This window comes from Fukomys damarensis, unplaced genomic scaffold (assembly GCF_012274545.1).
Source record: "Fukomys damarensis isolate Sample0158 unplaced genomic scaffold, DMR_v1.0_HiC HiC_scaffold_34, whole genome shotgun sequence".
Classification (NCBI taxonomy): Eukaryota; Metazoa; Chordata; class Mammalia; order Rodentia; family Bathyergidae; genus Fukomys; species Fukomys damarensis.
Window position 1 is genome coordinate 15,160,873 of NW_022900946.1, and position 21,175 is coordinate 15,182,047.

At 39.9% G+C, this 21,175-nt stretch overlaps 1 protein-coding gene across 1 annotated transcript in view; it reads right to left on the minus strand.

Annotated features, from left to right (window-relative positions):
• The window catches only part of CUNH16orf72 (chromosome unknown C16orf72 homolog), a 26,354-nt gene extending 5,201 nt beyond the window's left edge, over nucleotides 1-21,153 (minus strand). Inside the window, exons 1-2 of the mRNA XM_010644183.3 lie at nucleotides 20,879-21,153; nucleotides 9,340-9,615 (exon numbers count right to left, since the gene is read on the minus strand). Of these exons, the coding sequence (XP_010642485.1) occupies nucleotides 9,340-9,615; nucleotides 20,879-21,011 (409 nt within the window). The 5' untranslated portion in view covers nucleotides 21,012-21,153. The remainder of the gene's footprint in view (nucleotides 1-9,339; nucleotides 9,616-20,878) is intronic.
• Nucleotides 21,154-21,175: the final 22 nt, after the last annotated feature.

Below are 21,175 nucleotides of genomic sequence, written 5' to 3' on the forward strand. Positions count from 1 at the left end.
TGTGTATGTGTGTGTGTGTGTGTGTGTGTGTATATATATATATATGCTGAGGATTTAGCTCAGTGGCACCACACCTGCCTCGCAAGGGCAAGGTCCGGAGTTCAGTTCCCAGTACAGGGAAGGAAAAAAAAGAAAGAAAGATAATATGTTAAGCATCAGTTTGGCCAATTTAAAAATTGCCCAGTAATTTCTAAGAAAACTAGTCTTCCTTGTGTGTGTGTGTGTGTGTGTATATATATATATATGCTGAGGATTTAGCTCAGTGGCACCACACCTGCCTCGCAAGGGCAAGGTCCGGAGTTCAGTTCCCAGTACAGGGAAGGAAAAAAAAGAAAGAAAGATAATATGTTAAGCATCAGTTTGGCCAATTTAAAAATTGCCCAGTAATTTCTAAGAAAACTAGTCTTCCTCCATTGGGTGTAGGACTTAAGGTTTGATTTAATAACACAAGTAAAATCACAATGGGTAACATTACACCTATTACCTACTCTCAGCTGTGAGAATCTTTTCAAAGTTTGATTCATTTATCTTCCCCCAAAACTTTTCACGTGTCAAAAAAAATATTAACAACCAAAAAATAAGTGCATTTTAAACAGCCCAAATTTTATTTTATAAACCAATGACAGCTACTAAAGATGCTTTGGAAAACCTTAGCTAAGCCACATGAACAATCAGACCTATACAAGTACAGAATATCTAAACATGCTTCAGAACTAAAAAACTAAGTTGTATGTCCAGAGGGCATACAACTTAATTTCTACCAAAAACACTTTTTCAAAGGGGCTATGGGAATATCAAATGACAAAAAGCAGTAGAACAAGTAAGTAGCATGATTAGACAGAGAAGTCTCAAACGCTTAATACAAGATATATTAACTCATCAATTTTAAAGTTTCTGCATTCATTTAAAATTAGTGAAATAGAAAAAAGTTTAGGATGATTTAATCATACTTTGAAAACTCCCACTGGAGCTAAAACAAGTTTACAGTCCAGGTTATAGGAATCCAAGTTACATGGCAAATTATTAAAAGCAGCACATAGCTATTATTGTCATTTCAAGTCCATGCTTAGGGTAATAAGAAAATGCTGTTTGCAAATTCATTACATGTAATTCCAGTTTCCCAACACATAGTTAGGTCACACACAGGCAGAGAAAGCAAACGCTGGCTCAGTCAATCTCACTGCCTTGTCCAGAAGCCAGTGGCCTGAGGCCTCATCTACACTACTGGCTTCCCGGCACCTTGTGCCCCTGTGAAGAGGGCTAGCCCTGAAGATGAGAAGGCACACTGTTGATCCACCAGCACAGTTCAGGGCCCTCTGCAGATCTGCTGCACCAATGTTACCGTCTCCCGGAGAAAAGGGGGAATCTGAAAACCCAACTGGAACACAGTGGGTAACCTCCTGTCCGGAAGCCCTAAGTACTGGCATTCTTGCCTTGGAAATGCATTGTACTATCCAGATGTGCAGCACTCTCAAAGGCATGTGCTGAGGTGCCAGGCAAGCAGTTGCAGTGTCAACAGTGTTTTCAGATGTACCAGGGGAGTATAATCAATTAAGGAGGAATTCTACTAAAAGATTTTGGTCATTTGAAGTAGATACCACTCCCCACCCCAATCTGTAAAATGTAACACTGAATTTTTATTGAAGCAAAGCACACTAAATCAAACCAATTACAAAGATACATGTGTCACACCAAGAAAACATTTTCAGTTATGCTGACAGCCCAAAATGCTTTCCATTTTCAAAGACAGTTTTCAATGCCATGGGAAAAAATGCTCACGACGTTAAAAGTGAAAAAAATGCAAAATACAGTTTCCATATATGCAGAATGATCTCAACTATGAAATAATTTTAATATTTATACATTGAAAAAGACTAAAAGAAAATGTGCCAAACATTTAACTGCATTTATCTCTATGTAATGGAATCACAAGTTACTGAATTTTTTATTTTTTTGGAAATTTGCAAATTTTCCAAGAAATTAATATTTATTAAGTCAAAGAAAATTAAATTCAGATGTAAAACTATATCACAGCCATTCGTAGATTAGTTAAATCCTAGGTAAAGTAAACTGGCTTTTAGGAGTGACAACTACATAGCCTCTTTCTTCACTGCAATAAAAAATAGTAAGGTCCAACAAAATTTTATCGCAGATTCAAGGCAACCCTGATGCTTAAATTCCTACCTCCAGACACTTCAGTATTTAATGTCTAACCTTCATACACAGAAAACACCAACTTTCCATCAAAAATTTTAATGCTACCTTAACTGCTTTAATTGTTCTTAGAGGCTGTTTTGAAGAAAAGGCACAATTTAAAAATTCCAGCCTTGGAAGAAATTTAGTTACAGATTTTAGAATGCTACAATGAATTTTAAGCAATTAAGAGATGGCTTTGGTACATTAATCTCTTACATCTTAATTTCCAAGTAAGCTTTTTAGATACATTTTACTGCTAAAAAGCCATCAACTGTTTATTTCAAGATGCAGACTACAACTTTCAGCAAGCATTTCCCTTAAAACCTACTGTGCTTCACATACCACTGCAAGTATGGGCTTCCTCCAAGGAGAAAATAACTAAAAGATGGATGGACTAAACCCCCACAGGCTGGTTCCAATCAGCCAGCCACAGAAAACTGCAAGGACCTTCTTCTAGACTATCCCATCAGTTTCAGAATTCTTAGCCTAACCACCTGTGTTAGCTGTTAGAGAAATTTCTAAACATAAAGCTATACTGAAGTAAGGGACAGAGGAGGGACAGGGAGGAAGGGCAAATTCCGCCTTAAACAAACTAAATATCAACTCTCTAGGCAGTTTTATCAGAAAAGACATTTCACAAATTTGGTAACTTCCCTTCAATATCACTCTGGCACACTGCAAAGAATGTTTTGGGCGGAATTAGCACTACAAAAGCTTGCACTCAGATGAGATAAGCTGGTTCAGGATACCAAAAAATCACAGCTTTCTATAAACTGTGGGTTTAAGAAGGTAGCCATTTCTAGGTAAAAATTACTTTCTGACCTTAAACACACATGACCCCCCCCAAACCTGATTTTTAAATTGATTACATTTTTCTTTTAGGGTCCTACATCCAGCTTCTTCGGATCCAACGATTAATTCCCATGTTGCCCACAGACTTTGTCAGGCACAAGTGGAAAAAAATACAAGAAACAGAACTTATGAATCGCCCAAGCAGTAACACTGTACCTCAACCCAATTACCGGGCTAATACTTTAGGCTAATGAATTCTACTAGGCCTGAGACTTCTTGAGACTACTTATTTATCTTTTAGTCACTTGCCTCTGCTTTCAATAAGCAGAGTGTTCAGTAAATGATGGGCTCTAAGAAGGAACACAGAATGACAATACACTTTTGTTTTAATACCAACTACACAGTCAGCAGGACTTAAATGCAGAAATCAGACTTCTTAACAACGAATCCAAGAAAACAAAGGGCTTTCAAAACCAAAAAGTGCTCAGCCTTCAATACTAAGGAACTGCTGTCTTAACTCCTAAAGTAATTTCATCTTTTTCTTTTTGGGGGTGGGGGTGGGTGGGAGTGTGTCTTGCTATGTAGTTCAGGTTAGCCATGAACTCCCAAGGATCCTCCTGCCTCAACCTCCTGAGTGCCGAAATTAAAGATTCTCCACATGGGTTGGATCCCCAGCATCACCACACTCAAATTTGTGCCTATAGTCCCAACATTCGGGGTGGAGAACTGAGGCAGGAGGAATGGCCAGGTAGTAAGACCTTACCTCAAAAATATAAATAAATATCTTTCCTTTTAGATTCTTTGCTTTTTGAAATTCTCCAGTGTCATATTAAAGGCCTAAGAATGCAAGTTCTTCTCAGCACTTGTGTTATCAAATGTAACAGCCCACTAGTCCCTAAGTATGCCTTAAATCTGCTTTCAACCTGAGAGAAACATAAAATTGAGAAGATGGTATCTTAAAGCCAATTGCCAGTGACAGCAACGGTTCCCACCAAGCAGTGCCTACGGTGTCACCAGACCTGCATGTTAGAGGCCTCAGAATCTGAAACGATGTGTAATTTTTTATAGAGAGATAACCCAGTCCCAATGAGGTTGACTCCAAGTACTGCAGTCAAGAATGTCATTGTTTGTCACTGGCTGCAACTGAAACTAAGTATCTTTGATTTTTATGGGACAGTGTGACAGGGTGAGCAAGCTGTAGAGACCACATATGAGATGACAATGAATATGAGGTTCTGAATGAAGTTATCAAGTGAGTGACATGTAACACCTGCTACCTGGCTCTGCCACAGAGAACACGCCCCTTCTTACTCAACCTTTGCCACCAATCAATCCTAACAATGACAACAGAACTCAGGACAAAGAGAAGAGACCTAAATGTAAGGTTTTCTAGACAGCACTAGCTTGGGGAAGCTAAGTCAGAGCCTCTCTCTATGAAGTGGAGATTGTAACCAACTTCATCAGTTTATCAACATTAAACAAGCTCAAAATCTTGACAATCAATATTTTAGTAACAATCAAGTTTAAAATCAACTTACTCTCTGGAGTAAATATGGCCAATTTAAATAGGGAATTAAGAAGGCTCTTCAAAGACTATATAGGAGCATGAAACTGGGGCTATCGGTCTATTTTTTCACGTGGCCCGCCACAGGGCAAAGAGGGCATGGCACTCACAGGCAGGACTTCTAACCAGCAATCTTCCTTTCCTCAAGGATAAACACACTGTCATGTGGTAGGTTAGGTGATCCATTGAGGTCCTCCCATACCACCTTATAAACAAAATGCCATCACTGCCACAAAGGAAACTGGCTTGTAAAGGTTAAAACATACTGTCCAAGACTATACAGGGAATGTGGCCTATGGCAAAGCCTGGGTACTCTTGCAACCATGCAAGCCAAGGACACAGCAAGTCCCAAATCATCCATCTTCAAGCCTGCTTATCCAGATGGGGGTGGGAGAGGCCCCACAGGACATGACACTCTATACACACACAAATCTCATGTATCTTTTTTGTTTTTGTTTTTGTTTTTTTTGAAGGTCTCTCTGTGTAAGCCCTGGCTGGCTTGAAATCATGACAACCCTCCTGCCTCAGCATCCTGAGCACTGGGATTACAGGTGTGTGTGCATGTACCACCACGACATCAAGATCCTAATGTCTTTAACTAAAATCCTCTTCTTACCCCAACCCTAAGTTATACCAAGAAAGGGACGCTGTGGGAGTAAAGACACCCTAAACCAACAAACATGGTGGTATAAATGGTGAAGAGGATACATTTTTGAGCCACATAAATCTAGATAATCTATTCTACTACTTACTAATCTGCACCACCTTAACCAATGGGCCTTCGTCGATAAAATGGCAATAACCCAGGGTATGGGTAAAGACTAAATGAGACTTCCTTTACCATAGTACAAAGTACACATTAAAAGAATAGTTCTAATGGTATCACCCTCAGGTCCCAGCAAATCCCCAGTTGTTCCAACACAAGATTCCTCTGTAGCACCCCTAGACACACAGGTTACATTCTGCCCTACTTGTAGTGTTCTCTACTTGTAGTCATCTGGGGACTGTAATTATTACCCTTTACACAGGTTCTCAGTCTTCACTGTGCAATTTTCCCTTTTCAGAATTCTGTGTTAACCCGTGGTAAACTATGAATACAACAGTATCAGATATTTTGCTAAACTATGTAAAAGCCTAAAGGAACAAGAAAGGGCCTTTGCTCAAGTAACAGCCAAAAGACAATCATGGAGGTAAACGGAAGCCCTATTCAAGGAAGACTCTGCAAATGAGAAAAACTAAAGGAAAAACTGGAGAAAAGCTGAGTCAGGAAGGGGTTTTTCATCTATCTTCCAGGATGAAGAGCTACGGTATGAGGGCTTGTAAGGAGAGCATGAAGTTATTCAAACAATTAAACATTATGGCTAGGATTATCTGCCCCAGGTCAAGACAAGGGCCTTGAAAACCCCGCTGAGTCTGCACTTGCTCCAGTAGATCTAGGAAACTCAAGCAAAGAGACTGATGACCAAGTCAGCTCAGAAATGAGAAGCAAGAACACAGACTATCCCAAGCCCAAGCTCAGCTCTTCCAGCGGGCCATTCCTCAGCCCATACTAACCTGCACTATTGAAATGCTCCTTTCTGTCCCCCGAATATCTTACACATCACCTTCAAGATATTAGAATAAATCAACCTGTTTGCCTCAAGAGAAAAAAAAAATGCACTCTTTATTGGCTTATCTATCCTAGAGATTGTACAGAATGCTGAATAGCTATAAACAATGACATGTATTTGCTGTTTTTGGGTCAGAAGGTAAATTCTGGTTTGAACCATATTGAGACAAATATGTATAGGACACTTATGTTTGATACCCTGGAGAGAAAGTTTAAATGAGAAGTAGCCATCTGGAACTAAGAGATGATCCTACAGGGCCTACCTACCGAAGGCAGCAGGTAGGGCTAGATAGCTGGCCATATAACTCAGGTCAATGAAAGAACCTAAAGGAAGACAGAGCCAAAACAGCAGAAAAGAAAAGGCTCTGAAAGAGAAAAGGCTACTAAAAGAGTCATTGGAAAGGTAGGCAGAGAACTACAATGTAGTCCAGGTGATTTAGTCCACCTAAAACACTGTTTACATAAAAAACAAGTTGATAATTTGGCTTTCTGTAAATTCGCAATGTTAAGACAAGGAAATGACAAAAATCAATTCATGTGTCTATAACTCTAACATCCAATCATACTACAAAGAAAATAAACAACATGTTATAGCCAGGGTCAAAAATAAAGCACTGGATTAGTCTTAAGCCTTCCTAGCCATTAAAGGAGCTCTGACTGAAACTTTCTCATAACCATTCATTGATATACTTTTGACTGAAGCTGTTTATCTAAACCTCTCCTGCTAAAGTGGGGGTTAAGGTTAGTGAGGGTTACCCAACACCAGATCTTACTCATCTGTGACACCTAGTGTACATGAAAATCTCTGCAAACGTTCTGTCTTTGCCTTTTCTTCAAATTGTTACACTTTAGGGATCTATGGGTGTGTCTGGTGGATATTGATGGGGTGGGTTGTCTAGGAACTGATTTAAAAAATATAGGGGAAAATTGTCCTATTTATATAGGACATGAAAACGTGATGTTTGCTTTAATTATACACTCCAGTTTGCCTCAACATACTCTCTTTCCCATGTCTCTTGTTCTACAAAACTTTTATGAATTTAGACTCACTCTTCATGTAGAACTACAAAAACTTCCATTTGAACTCACTTTTAAACTACAGATTTGATTTTTTAAAAATTACATGCGAAACTGAATTCTGGCTTAGTATTTACCCTCAGTAAGATGTTCCCAAGTACATTTTCAAAGATCACCTTAACAGTTTTTACTTCAATTTACATAAGGTAGTTAATCTACAATACTAGTTAATAATGTTCTTACTACAACTCAAATTTTTTTAAAGATCCAAATGACATTTGTATTCTCCTCGATACACTTATGTTCCTCAAAACCACTGGAGCATAAAGCTCAGTGCAATTCATTTCTATAGACTCTTTCATGAGGCCCTATTACTTCTTCCAGCACTGACTTTTAACAACATAAATTATAGGTATGACTTCCAAAGAATAAAGTGTACTTTCTGTCTACCGAATTAGTGCTCTTATAAATCATTTTGGGGAAAATTATATTTTTCAACAAAGTATTATATTTAAGCTTTTTAAAACTCTTAACAATTTAAATGTTAAGTCAAAATTACAAATAGTCCCTTGTGCAACTACATCATCACTAAAATTCCCAAAGTTCAAAAAAAAAAAAAGAAAAAAAAAATATGCTGGGAGTTAGAGTAATTTCCCAAAGCACGGGACTAGCCTTGTCTTTTTTACTATGTACACAAGAGCATTATGATCTTATAACAAGCTGGCATTTGTTGCTTAAAAATATTTCTACAAAACAGTAATATGATACAGAAAAAAATAAGTATGAAATGAGTCATAAATCCGAGACATGCTACCATAAACTCAATCTGATAAAACTTTGCATATCTCTTGTTAATTGTATTTGCAAACTTTAAGGGGTAAATTTCAAACTCTAATTCAGTAGGAACAGATCAAACATATTTTTGCCTGAGTTTCAAAAGTTCTGAACAGCTTAACTATTCTAACATTACAAATAAGTCTAGAGTCTTAAATACTGTATCCATGTAACCCGGGCTTACTTAGAGTAATTTTTTTTTAACTTGCCATAAACTTGTAAGCCTCAAAAAACAAAAGTACTTTTTCCAACTCCATATTCTGATTAGGAGTATAGGAAAGAGTCAAGGTATGCCAAAAGAGAGTACAAATCTCTATAGGCATTAAAGTTTCAATGATGTAAAAGATCACATGTGTTTGTGCCCATGTGCATGTGTTATCTGCCACATTTTTATTACCAGGTTAACTTTTAGATGACCTACTCTATGGCCCACAAATGTTAATTTCTAACAGGATTCATGATCTAAATCACTGGTTATCTCTCAGTAGTTACTTCTTGTTTAATCATCTCTTTGATCCATGTTTTCAACTTGGCTTCAATCAATTCTCATTTTGTTGCTTTTTCTTAGCTGCAATATTGTATGTTGCCATATAGACAACAACTCCCCCAGTTCTACATGGAAGTCTGCATTAGAGAACAAGCAACAAGAGACTTATCCCTGACAGTGTTTCTCAGGCTTCTCCTGTAACCCTAAAGCCCCTCATCCAAGAAGGCCTGCTGATGCCAGGCCTAGCCTGGGAAGGTAGTGATAGATCTGCCCACAAGCTGCACTTATCATCCTATCAAAGCAAGAAGGGCCTGAAGGACGTCACAGGAAAGAGGAAAATGGACCTCCAAATCTCCTCTACCCTTGGTCATCAACGCCCATCCTCTACAGCAAAGGAGATAATGAAGGGTGCCAACAGCAGTTCTCAGTTCCTGAGAACTAACCCAACAATTACCCACTTTACTTGCCTCTCATGGACCAGGCTGCCCTCCAAGCAGCTACAAATGCAATAGAATTCTTAAAACACAGAACTTCCTTAACTCAGAAGAGTAAGAGTGTACATCATATAATGCAAAGCAACAAATTCTACTCAATGTTGCAGAAACACTGTTACTATAACATCAATATGCTTGAGCTAACCTTCTAAAAACATTTTTAAGATGGCCTAGCTGACAGTCAAAATTTGCCCTTAACTTACATTCTAGTTCAAACATTACTAGAGTATTTACTGTAATAGACAAAAAGCAGACAATTTATCTGGATCTATGCCTAAACATGGAAATGAGTCCACAGGCACACTCTTAACCATCTTTCCAAAGAAATATGTTTAAACGGCTTTACCATGCAGAGCTATGGCTTCCCGGAAGGGTTGCAAATCAGTCTCTACAGAGGAGCTAGTTTCCGCTGAAGTAGCTCGGTTAGGGGACACTACAGTCAGTCTTGGGGGAGCTCTAGAGTTTCGTGGTGGAGGAACCTTTCCACACAGGAAGCTGATCAAATCTTCTCTGCGAATAGTTCTTCTGCGTTTTTTAACCCAAGCCAACACATCCTTATTGCGTCGCTGATAGCCAATCTGAATTCCAATATCAAAACTTCGCTGATGGGTATCCACGCTTTCTATTAGGAAAAAAGAAAACGAAAAAAGATACATGATCAGTAGAGCCATACTATTCCCTTCTACAGAAAATCATTTCACAAGTTACTAAATATAATTATACTGTTAATATAAGGCCTCTAAATCTTTAATTTACTAATCTTAAATGTGTTAGAAATACTATACATTTAATCTTAGTGGTCTAAATTCAGAATTTATACATAGTCCTAGAAAAAACAAAACTATAGATAGAGGGGCTACTTATCATTACCAAATTATCTAAAATAAGGCAATACACTTAATACTATTTAAAATAGCTCAATTATCAAGTGTTTATTACTGCTTTACTAAGATTCAAGAGAAAAGTAACCATCTACCTTTTCACAGGTATTACTACTCTCTCCTTACTACAAGTGAGGAAACTGAGGTACTGAGCATGGAGAGTTAACTCCTTCAAGGTCACAGCACCTACAGAAGAACTGGAATTTTGTCCACACCCTGTGGATCCTTAATCACTAGGCCTTATCACTCTCCTTCAGAAGAGTGAATTCTTACGAATCACACCATTCAACAGATGCCTAAATACTGCACATGACTCGGGCCATGCTCACCTGCATTTACCCTGTCATTTCAGAGACACACACCTACTGACAGTTTTATTAGCGCCAAGAGTTAGAAATGCACAAGGCTGCAGCAAACATTTTTAGAAGTAACAAGGGAAAATCAATTCTATACGACATGAAAAATAGGAGCTTCATTCACTTCCCTGAATTTATTTCCACTGTTTCTAATTTTGAACAATTTTTTGTACCTCATTATTAATCCCTTTTCTTACAATTCTCCCCAGACTAGATTCTTCCTATATACTGAACCTGAATTCAGTAAAATATTTCCCACCCTTTAGTGGTTTTTATCTAGTTGGAAAAAAATTGAAAATTTAAGTCACTGCAATTTATTTTTAGTTAGCTGCTGGGCTAGCAGAAAATCATTAGAATATCTTTATCCCTAGACCTTCTATAAAAGGAATGGTAAGGCCAGGCGTGGTGTTGCATGCCTGTAATCCTAGCTCTTGGAAGGTGAGGTAGGAGGATCCCCACAAGTTCAAGGCCAGCCCCGACTACACAGAGAAACCCTGTCTCAAAAACAACAAAAAAAATCAATGAGATACATTATCTATTATCATTCCAGGCTGTGATTATTTTAATTCTGTGTCTGCTACATCTAGAGTAGACTCAAAAAGAAAAATAGTCAAACAACGAATGAAGAGCTTGGTCCCCCGAAGATCAGTGGTTCCGCTGTCTGCCTCTCAAGTACAAGGTCCCAAGTTCAATCCCCAGTAACGGAAAGAGAAAAAGGCTAGAGGTGTAGCTCCATAGTGGTGCATGTGATTAGCCCTCAGTAAGCCCTAGGTTCAATCTCCAGTACGTCTCCCACCTCCACCTCTGAAATAAAGGGTAAGGGTACAGGTGCACAGGCAGAACTCCTTGGCCAATGGCCTGTCTTTATCGCCAAAGAATAAAAAAATGAGAAGCTGAATGTGAGAATTTCTCTTAAAAATACTTTAAAATAAAAAGGACTAGGACTAGAATTCAACATCCATTGAGAACTTGTGGTAAGCCACAGAGTGTATTCCCAACTTCTTCATTTAAATCCCACAACTGTGGGCCGGGGATTTAGCTCAGAGGTTCCGCCGCCTGCCTCACAAGTACAAGGACTGGAGTTAGATCCCCAGCACCAATCAATCCATCCATCCATCCCTCCCTCCCACAATTGTGAAAAAGCAGATCAGTCTAATCTTGCAGCTGTATTAAAAATAGGTCAAGTGAAGTCATTTCTGCAGTCTCATACTAGATAATGGTAGTCACACAAAATGAATCAGTATCTGCTGATTTCTCATTTCATCATCCACAAAGCAGGCACAAACCCCATTTTAAAGGTAAACAGCATTTATAAGGACAAAACGGTACAACACTTTTCTGTCCCGTAAAAGAAGTCTTTCAGAAAGTCAACCTTAAAAGGGTAGATAAACCTAAGGTAACTTTGAAAAGCCGTATCTAGATCTTCAATGATTCCGATAGAACAGCAGTCATATCTAGATCTTCAATGATTCCGAAAGAACAGCAGTCATTTAAGGGAAATCAAGTCATTGAGCATGCTAACCCTATATGGGCTTAGAGGTAAAACGTGCAAACCTAGAAGAAATAAGGTTTTTATAAAGCTACCCTACTTATATTAAAAACATTTTTAATCAGTCATAACTGGGGAAATTTGTCTCCAAACACATAATTTTATCTTTCCAGAGCTAAATGAAGGTATGGCTAGAATTAAAAAAAAAAAAAAAAAAAAAAAAATAAAAAAAAAAAAAAAAAAAAAAAAAAAAAAAAATTGAAGGGCCAGGCATGGTGGCCCACGCCTACCATCCCAGCACTCAGGAGGCTGAGGCAGGAGGATAGCCCCAAGTTCAAGGTCCGCCTGGGCTACATAGTTCAAGGCCAGCGTGAACTGCATAGCAAAGACCCTGTCTATAAAAAACAAAATTAGGGCAGGTGTGGGGGCGCACACCTGTGACTTCAGCACTCAGGAGTCTAAGGCAGAAGAATCACCTCAAGTTCGGGCCAGCCTGAGCTACAAGGAAAAACCCTGCCTCAGAAAGCAAAAACAAATAAATAAAATTTTTAAAATGAAAATGCATATATAAGAAATTTTAAAAATTATTTTTTAAAAAAGGTGGGCAACACATCTGGAATACAAGCTACTTGGAAGGCTAAGGCAGGAGGATCAAAAGCTCAAGGCCAGTGCAGGCAACTTTGCAAGTCTCAAAAGGAAATACGAAAAAAGAATTGGTCTGCTCTGAGGGTGGCTGAAGCAACCGGTATACAAGAGCAAGTCTCACAAGGGCAACTTAGCAAAACCCTGCCTCAAAATAAAAAATAAAAAGGTGAGATACAGCCCAGTGGTAGAGCGCCCCTGGGCTTAATTCTCAGTGCAACAAAAAAGGAAGGCTATGGATGAAACTGAGTGTTCCCAGGGTTCCATCCAACCCCCAGTAACCCCAGAAACAAAACACCTTAGGCAAGGGACCATATGAGGTGATTATTTTAACTTACACTGTGGGGGGGGGGGAGACCTTGGAGATTCAGGTGATTCTGACTGAGGACACAACAAGTCCAAACAGGACTAGGGATGAAGCTCAGCAGGAAGCACTTGCCCAGCACGCCCGAGGCCCTGGTTTGATTGGTCCTTGTGGGGTGAGACACAGGACAAGACAGGGCAGCAGTCCCAACAGTCAGATACACAAGAGGCTAATGCTCTCACGTTGGAACACTCAGTACATACTGGTTTAGAAGGGAGCAAGTTACACGAACTGTCAGTCTCTTTTAAGAAATTATTTTTAAAAATTATGCAGTTCACCAATCATCTCATCTCAGAATTTCTAACCAAGCTGAACATCAGAACCAACTAAGAGCTGGATAAAAATCAGGTATTTTAGCCAGGCATGGTGGCCCATGACTGTAATCCCAGCCCTCGGGAAGCTAAGGCAGGAGGCCAGCCAGAACTACACAGTGAGTTCACAGCCTGCCTGAACTACACAGTGAAATCCTGTCTCAAAAAAAGGGAGGGGGAGGAGTTTACCGACTTGAAAGAATGAGAGGAGAAAAGCAGATATAACATTTCAGGTCTTCAGGTATGTTTTCCCATGACCTGAGCATAACTTGGTTTGGTACCATTAATAACATAAGCCAAGTCCAATTTATCACAAAATTAATAACTCAGTTACTTCCCTATATAGAAAGTCTCCTATTGCTGCTAACACATTCAAAGCATACTTCTTATGGGTAGGACTTTTAAAACAGTTGTTGGCTGAAAGTAAAGCCCTCCTCAAACCCTCAACTAAGTAGGAGAAACTTGCATACTTACTGGGAAATCTTAGGCATGCAGAGATTATTTTTTTGTTTGTTTTCAGATAGGGTCTTAATCTGTAGCACAGGCTGGCTCACAACTCTCCTGCCTCAGCCTTTAGCCCAGCTAAAGAGACATTTTAATATAATTCCTGGACAGTGTAGTGTCCAATGAATAATAACCATACAGACATGCACAGAGAGCCTCATGAAGGCTCTGGGCCTAACACTGCTTTGAATACATTTGAACCCTAGCAACTAGACACCCAAAGTCTGGAATTATGGGCACTGGCCCCTAGTCCAAAACACCAGAATACAGAAACTGTGAGACAATCTTGGCTTCAACACTATTTTACCAAAATCAAAGCCATTCTGGAAAAGGGTCATAAACTTGAAGGTCAAATGAGTCCCCAGGTGCACTGAAATATTAATCTAACCTTTAACCAAAATACATTAAGCTTTAAAAAAAAAAAAAACTTATTCATGCAAGAGTGACAATAGATGTCCATGTTTAATTTTTTTAATTTTTTTAATGTCTTTATATAAATCTAAAATTGGAGTCAAAAAAATTTAGGTTTATTCTTCCCACCAGTGGGGGGGGGGTGCTCAGGGGAATACACAGAATCATACTGAGTTGAAAAACAAATGCAGAACCTTAAGTGATACATGCAGACAAAATTAATCAAACTGCTGTGTTTTCTGGTGCTGAGGATGGAACACAGAGCTTTCATGTACTCCACCACTGAACTATTCAATGTTTCTTTCTTTTTTTTAAGACAGTCTCACTATGTAGTTCAGGCTGGTCTCAAACTCACAGCCATCCTCCTACCTCAGCTTCCCAAGTGCCAAGATTACAGGCATGTGCCACCACGTCCAGCACATTTCCTGAATCTCACAAGAGGAGGTGAGAAGGTATTCCAATTTTGCAAACAAGGAAGTAAGGCTCAAAGGTCTTTTTCCAAACTTGGGTGAAAGTTTCTTCTGCAAGCTATTTCTTCCCCAACAAATGAAACTCTCATTCTCCTTGAGAATCTATAAGTCACTAGAGCACATTTCTAAATCAGAGCAACATTTCTAAGGAATAGTACTCTTTACAAAACACTGATCGCACTTAAATTTAATCATCCAGTCTGGCCCAGCAAAAAAGTGTACTGTCGTATTAGGAACAGGATCTGAGTCAAAGCCAAAACAAAATTCTATTCCAATTGTTAAGAAGATAAGGTCTGTGTATTCCTAATTGGTGGAAAGTTAAACGCTACCTTCTCACTTCTTATATGTGAACTTAACTCTTCACCTAACACACAGAACAAAGGACATCCACCAAGGGTATCAACACACAGCCACTATGTGTTGCCTGCCCATCCTTGAATCCCTGTCCTTCCCTCTCTACAAGGTTCTCAAATGTTTTTGTTTGGAGAGCCAAGCACAAGCTGAGGGAATCCTGTGCCACACTAGCTCCACGGGCATAAAAAGGTAGCATACTCCTAAACTAATCTGTGTATCCCCTCACAGGTACTGATTAAGATACTGATCCAAAAGTCCATTCTGGGCAAGAAACTGGGTTCTTCTAAGCTTCAGGGAACAATTACAAGAGGTGAGCTCATGAGGTGAGCTTCATGTTCTACCACCAAGATAAAGTGAACACAAAGTATACACATGCATGCACAAACATACCTGTGTGCAAAGGGGAGAGAACTGCAAAGCACAGGAGCCCAAGCCACCAAATTAAATCCACCCCTATTGGCAGCATCCAAGTTAGAAAGGAGTCCATACTACTCAGCCAGCCTGACTCGTCCCACAGCCAAATACCCTCCCCACTTAAGGACTCCACCGCAGCCACCACCCCAAATGGGAATTGAACACAAAGGCTTTATATCACTGAGCAACATCTCTAACAACCTCAAACCTCTTTTTGAAACAGGAGCTTAACTAAATTGCCCAGGGTAGCCTCCAACTTGCAATCCTCCTCCTGCCTCTACCTCCCAAGTAGCTGGGATATAGCATGTGTCACCACCATGCCTAGTACAAAATATCCTTTTTACAGAAAAGTTATACAGCAGAAAATTATTACCTTCTATATAACAATTTACAGACTAAATCTACAAATGGGACATTACAAATGATGGGCTAGCCAAGTGTGGTGGTACACACCTGTATTCACAGCACTCAGGAGGCTGAGGTAGGAAGGCTGCCGGGAGTTCGAGGCCAGCCTGCGCTACATAACTGAATTCAAGGGCAGCCTGAACTATGCAAGACTCTGTCTCAAAACAGAAACAATCAAAAACACAAAAAAAGACTGGGGCTAATTGTTCTTATAATTGAAGATGAAGACAAAAACAAATATTAAGAGTTTCTAACTACAATCTACACTAATGTATTTAACAGTTTCAACGCACAGGAATAATTTTTTCTACCATGGAGAGTAATAATCCAGTGCCATCTATCTCTGATTCTATGCTTTCTCTCCTTCTATGCTTTCTTCTTTTGTTTAGTTATCCACTTGATCCATCAATTTCTATTATGATCAGTCTACCATTAGCTTCTGTGTAGGTTCAAAATGGCCACAGTCAAGTGAAACAACATAGTAGGAAACAAATTTGACATCACACTATTTTTCTCACCTGTCAACTCTGTTTTCCCCTTTTAGGAAGGTACAGAAGAAAAGCATATAACATAAAGCTTATTCAACACAAAAAATTTAAAAACAAAAAACAAACTGTAATTATTTCCCTTCACATTAAATACTGCCTATAGTAAAAAACATGAAAAAAATAGTTAAATTTTGACCATTAACCCAATCAACACTTGGGAACCACTGTATGCTAGTCATAAAACTAAGAGCTTGCACTGCATTAGCTCACTTTGTTAAGAAAACCAAGGAGCACAAAAGCAAAATACCTGGCTCCAATATGCCTCCAGAGCCACCCAGGTCACAACTAACAGCACCAAGGTCTAAATTCAGATGACTTGGCCATAGACTCCAACACCCTTGACTACAAATGAAGCTAGGCCTCTGTTCTAAGAGAGCAAACACCTGGCAGCAAGTGATGTTCTAGGGTAGGGTGGCAAACCTACAGCATCCCTGTGGGCTTTGTTATACTGAAAGCTCTCAAAGGTTCACCATCACTGTTTTAGGAGATTCCCAGAAATAGCTTTTAGTGTGTGCAGTATTAAGGGAAAGCTCTCAGCTCTATTCAACCAACACTTCAAATGCACTGCTAAAATGCAGAGCCAAAGAAAACAAGAAGAAAAACATTAAAAAACTGAGAAAACTGTTAAGAGAAGTAATGAAGGCTGGGGTGGTGACACGCCTGCAATCCCAGCTATGTAGTGAGTTCAAGGCCAGTCTGAACTACACAGTGACCCTGTCTTAAAAAAACAGAAAGAAGGCCAGGTGTGGTGGTGCATGCCTGTAGTCCCAGCACTCAGGAGGCTGAGGCAGAAGGATTGCTGTGAGTTGGAGACCAGCCTGGGCTACAGTGAGTTCCAGGTCAGTCTCAACTAAACAGTGAGACCCTGTCTCAAAAAACCAAAATCAGAAGGAAAAGTAATGAAGTTGGTATAGTGTACATGCTGAGGCAAGAGGATCACAAGTTCAAGCCAGGCCTGGGCACTTGGCAAGACCCTATCTCCAAATGAAAAATAAAACAAGGGCTGGGGATGCAGATCAGTGTGAAGGCCCAGGGTTGAATCTCAATACCAAAAGTGCGCGGGGCAAGGGGAGATGGTCGAGCACTGGCTCCATGAGGCACCAGCTCCCATTTCAGGCTGCCCAGTGAGGCTACCTAGGATATCCTTGTCTTGAAGGACAACCACCACCCTCAACTCTAGGGAGCATTCAGAAGCAGACAATGCTTTCCTAGGAGGAATAAAGAGACAAAGAAATGATAGGTGTATTTGAGAAACAAATCTAGCCCTAAAGGTGCTGCTAAGTGGTAGAAAGCGCATGCCTAGCCGGAGATATAGCTCGGTAGCTCCACGCCTGCCTGCCTGCCTGACAAGTGCAAGGTCCTGAGTTCAATCCCTCATACCAGAAAAAGAAAAAAAAGCACACGCCTAGCATACACAAGGTCCTGGGTTCAACAGGGGAGGGGGAAGTACAGACTCAGCCAAGTATTTCCTGGGTAAGCATCAACTGTGACTAGATTAAAACCACCTCAGTTAACTTTTCACTCACTTCTTTGGCTCAAGGTATCAAAAAACACACTCAGGCAGGGACCCAACAATGGCAAAGAAACACCATCCTCTTTGGATTACTCAAATCCATAACCAGCATCCAGGATTTTTCTCCTTTCCAAAAAAGGAAGCCAAGTGTGATCCCTGTTATCTAAGTAGGAGGTCCATGCGCTCCATTTTACTGAATCCTGTTTCCACTGAAAGGACAATGCCAACTTATATTCTCTTGTAACTCTTTCCAGTCACTTTTCTACTGGAGGCAACCACCAGACATTCTACTCTTCAAAAATCCACTGGCAATTCAAAGGAGACCTCTATTAGGTTTTTACCTCAATTCTGACCTTCCTATGTGCTGATTTTAGGAATTGTCAAGAGGCTGATATGAGTGCCAAACAATCCCCAAATAGCAAAACGAGCCATTTTTAGCTTGCCTGATTAAGTGCTCACATACACAAAATACAAATGTGTTTCCCTCTTAAAGGATCCCCCAAAATCTTCCCCTCTGTAAATTACACTTAAATTATTTCATCATAACTTTGAAAAACTTACCTAATGCCACTACCTTGCTAATTTCACTGGCTCTATTTAAAGCATTATATTATTCCTATATTTCTACTTCTGTTCTCTAAAGACTACACCCTGAAAAGGAGGAAGGGTATAAGGATCTGCAGAGTACTATCTAGTTTCCTCACAACAAACAGGAATAAAAGCAGGTGTGCTGCATGCCTATAATTCCACCACTTGGGAGACCCTAGAGTACATTGTGAGTTCAAGGCCATCCTGAACTTAGTGAGACCTTGTCTCTATTTAAAAAAAAAAGATAGGAAGAGCTCTCCCACCACTACCAAATTCCACAGAACACAATTTATCCATTCTATTAGGTAAGAAGGGATGTTTCCTGCTAAGGAAAAAAAACACACACACACAAACACAAACACTAGAACAGACTATACAATCCAAGAACTACAAGTAACACTTAAAATTTATGTTCCTGATTTAATTTTCTGAACAAAGAAAACTAGTATACACAATTTCAAATGAACTAGTCAAATTAAGGATTATTTCAGAATTCAGCTTCTAAACCTACCTACCTTCTTTTAAAAAGAGTTAGCATTACTAAAAAGTTGCTAAGTTTCGCTTCTCAGCCTTTTGGCTAAGATCAAGTATAAAAAACTGCTAAATCCTAGAGAGAAATGATCTATTCAATACACAACAGCACCAAAACTAGAAGACATTTATATTCGTACCGTACATAGCTAAAGAGTCTGGCACACAGAAAATACTAAAAATATACTGCTTTCCCTTGCTTCTTCAAACAACTGCAACAAAAGCAAAAGGATAAACCTGGTACTTGTACCTCCACACAAGAGCATACTACTCAGTAATTAAAATGCACTTTAATACCTGAAGTGTGAACTTCATGAATCTACCTCAAAAACATTATGCTAAGCAGAAGAAGACCAACACAAAAGGATACAGACCATAAACTCTCAATGGAAACCTACATACAGTACACTGCAGTAAGATCAACAGCTGCCAGGGACAAGGTGGGGGATACACACAGTCTTTTAGAAGTACATGCCAAAATCAAACTATACTTTACAGTTTCTTAAAAGTGATTTTTACTGTATATGTATTCCACAAAACATGAGTCTGTAAAAAATTGAGTTTCTCAAGTATTATTTCCCTAGAACTACTTCAAAGAGAATGCTAAAGACCCTGAGAAGCAACTATGGTGTAAAAAGATAATTTATTCGGTAATGGATATACATACATATATATGAAACTCAGCCACAATTTAAAAAAAAAAATCAAAGCTGACCACTGAGCAACCATTTAAACCATGCTTCTCTTTTCTCAAGGAGGGGGCACTATTAGTTCCTCATTCCCTAAATTAGCATTCTTATTCACACCAATTTAACAGTTCTCAAAATTACTCCCCCCAGCCCCGCATGACTCAGGAGGCTGAGACAAGAGGATGGTCATGAGTTTGAGACCAGCCTGACCTATACAATGAGACCCTACCTCACCCCCCCCACCAAAAAAAACAAAAAACTCTTCCCTCAAAAGTATAGTCTATTCAAGAAGTCTCCAAAGAGACTATCTTACAGAATGTTGCCACTTTTTTGCATATACTTTTTGTTTGGTTGGTTGGTTTAGGTTTTTGAGACAAAGTCTCTGTAGTACAGGCTGACCTTGAACTCAGTATGTGGCCCAGGTTGGCCTTAAACTCAGGAATCCTCCTGCCTCAGCCTCAGTCTGAGTCTGAGTACTGGGTTTATAGGCCTGTGTCACCTCGCCTGGTCATCTGCATATTCTTAAACAAAAACAGAGGTCTAAGATCAAGGAGATATTACTGCAGAGTCCATTTCAATCTATTTTGATATTTGTGAATCACACAAAATTCCATTACTGTTAGCAGCTCCTAATAGTTTCTTGAAGCGTTTACATTTTTATCAGTCAGATCCAAAGCTTTTTCTTTCTTATAAAAACCCTGGCAAAAATCAAACCCCGATTTCCCAATCTTCCCTATCTGTAAGGCACAAAATCTAAACCTACGTTGGCAAGAGCTCAATGGGCAAAGAACAATTACTTGAACACATCTCTCCTCATCACAGAAGAGGAAAAATGAACCCCAGAAGGCACCAAGAGGTAACACATATACATCAATTAAAAAGATTTCCTAGCAACAAGGGCGTACTAAAGAAAATATGATGAAATCGGTAAAGAAGAGCAGATGTTAATGCACACCATGCTCTAAGCTGCTTGACCCAAGAATCTTCCCTGAGATTGTCCCAGAAAAACTGTTTCTCTTGATGTCTTTTCTAAGAGAAGCAGGTCTCGCCCATCTTCCAGTTCGTGGCCTCTCCACATCAGGTCAGACCCTGGAGCTGGGTTTGTCCCGGCTGAATGGGGAGGGGCTGTCTCGGGTACTGAAGGATAAAGAGCACCTTCCACCCACGAGTTGCCAACAGCAGCCCCCTCTCAAGGATGACAATCGAAAACGTCCCTACATATTGCCATAGGTCTGACTCAGGGGGGAGGGTGTCAAAACCTCCCCCAGTTGATCTAGCTAGAACATTACTGAGGTGCTCAGGTTGCAAAGCATTCAAGGTTAGCGGCTGCACTCGGGAGCAGAGAACACTGTCAGAACGCAGGACACGCACCCTGCCCCTCCCCTTCACCAGCAATGCACCAAGGTTATCTTTACCTTTGTAGAGGTTGGTGACAGCGGTGGCTGCGTTTTGGAAGGGAACCCAGAGAGAAAGTCCTGGCTGCTGACACACTCGGTCTGAAAACAAACATCCAAAGGGGGGAGGGGGGACAAAAAGCAGAACGGACATAAACGCACGCACAAGGACACAGAGAAAGAGAGAGACAGAGACAGGGAGAGAGAACGTTATTTGGGCGTCAATCACTCCGGAACGGCCATATTAGGTTTCGCCATTTTGTTCAAGGGTTTCGGGATCCCAAAGTGAGCGGGGGGCCGGGATCCAGGGGATCGCGG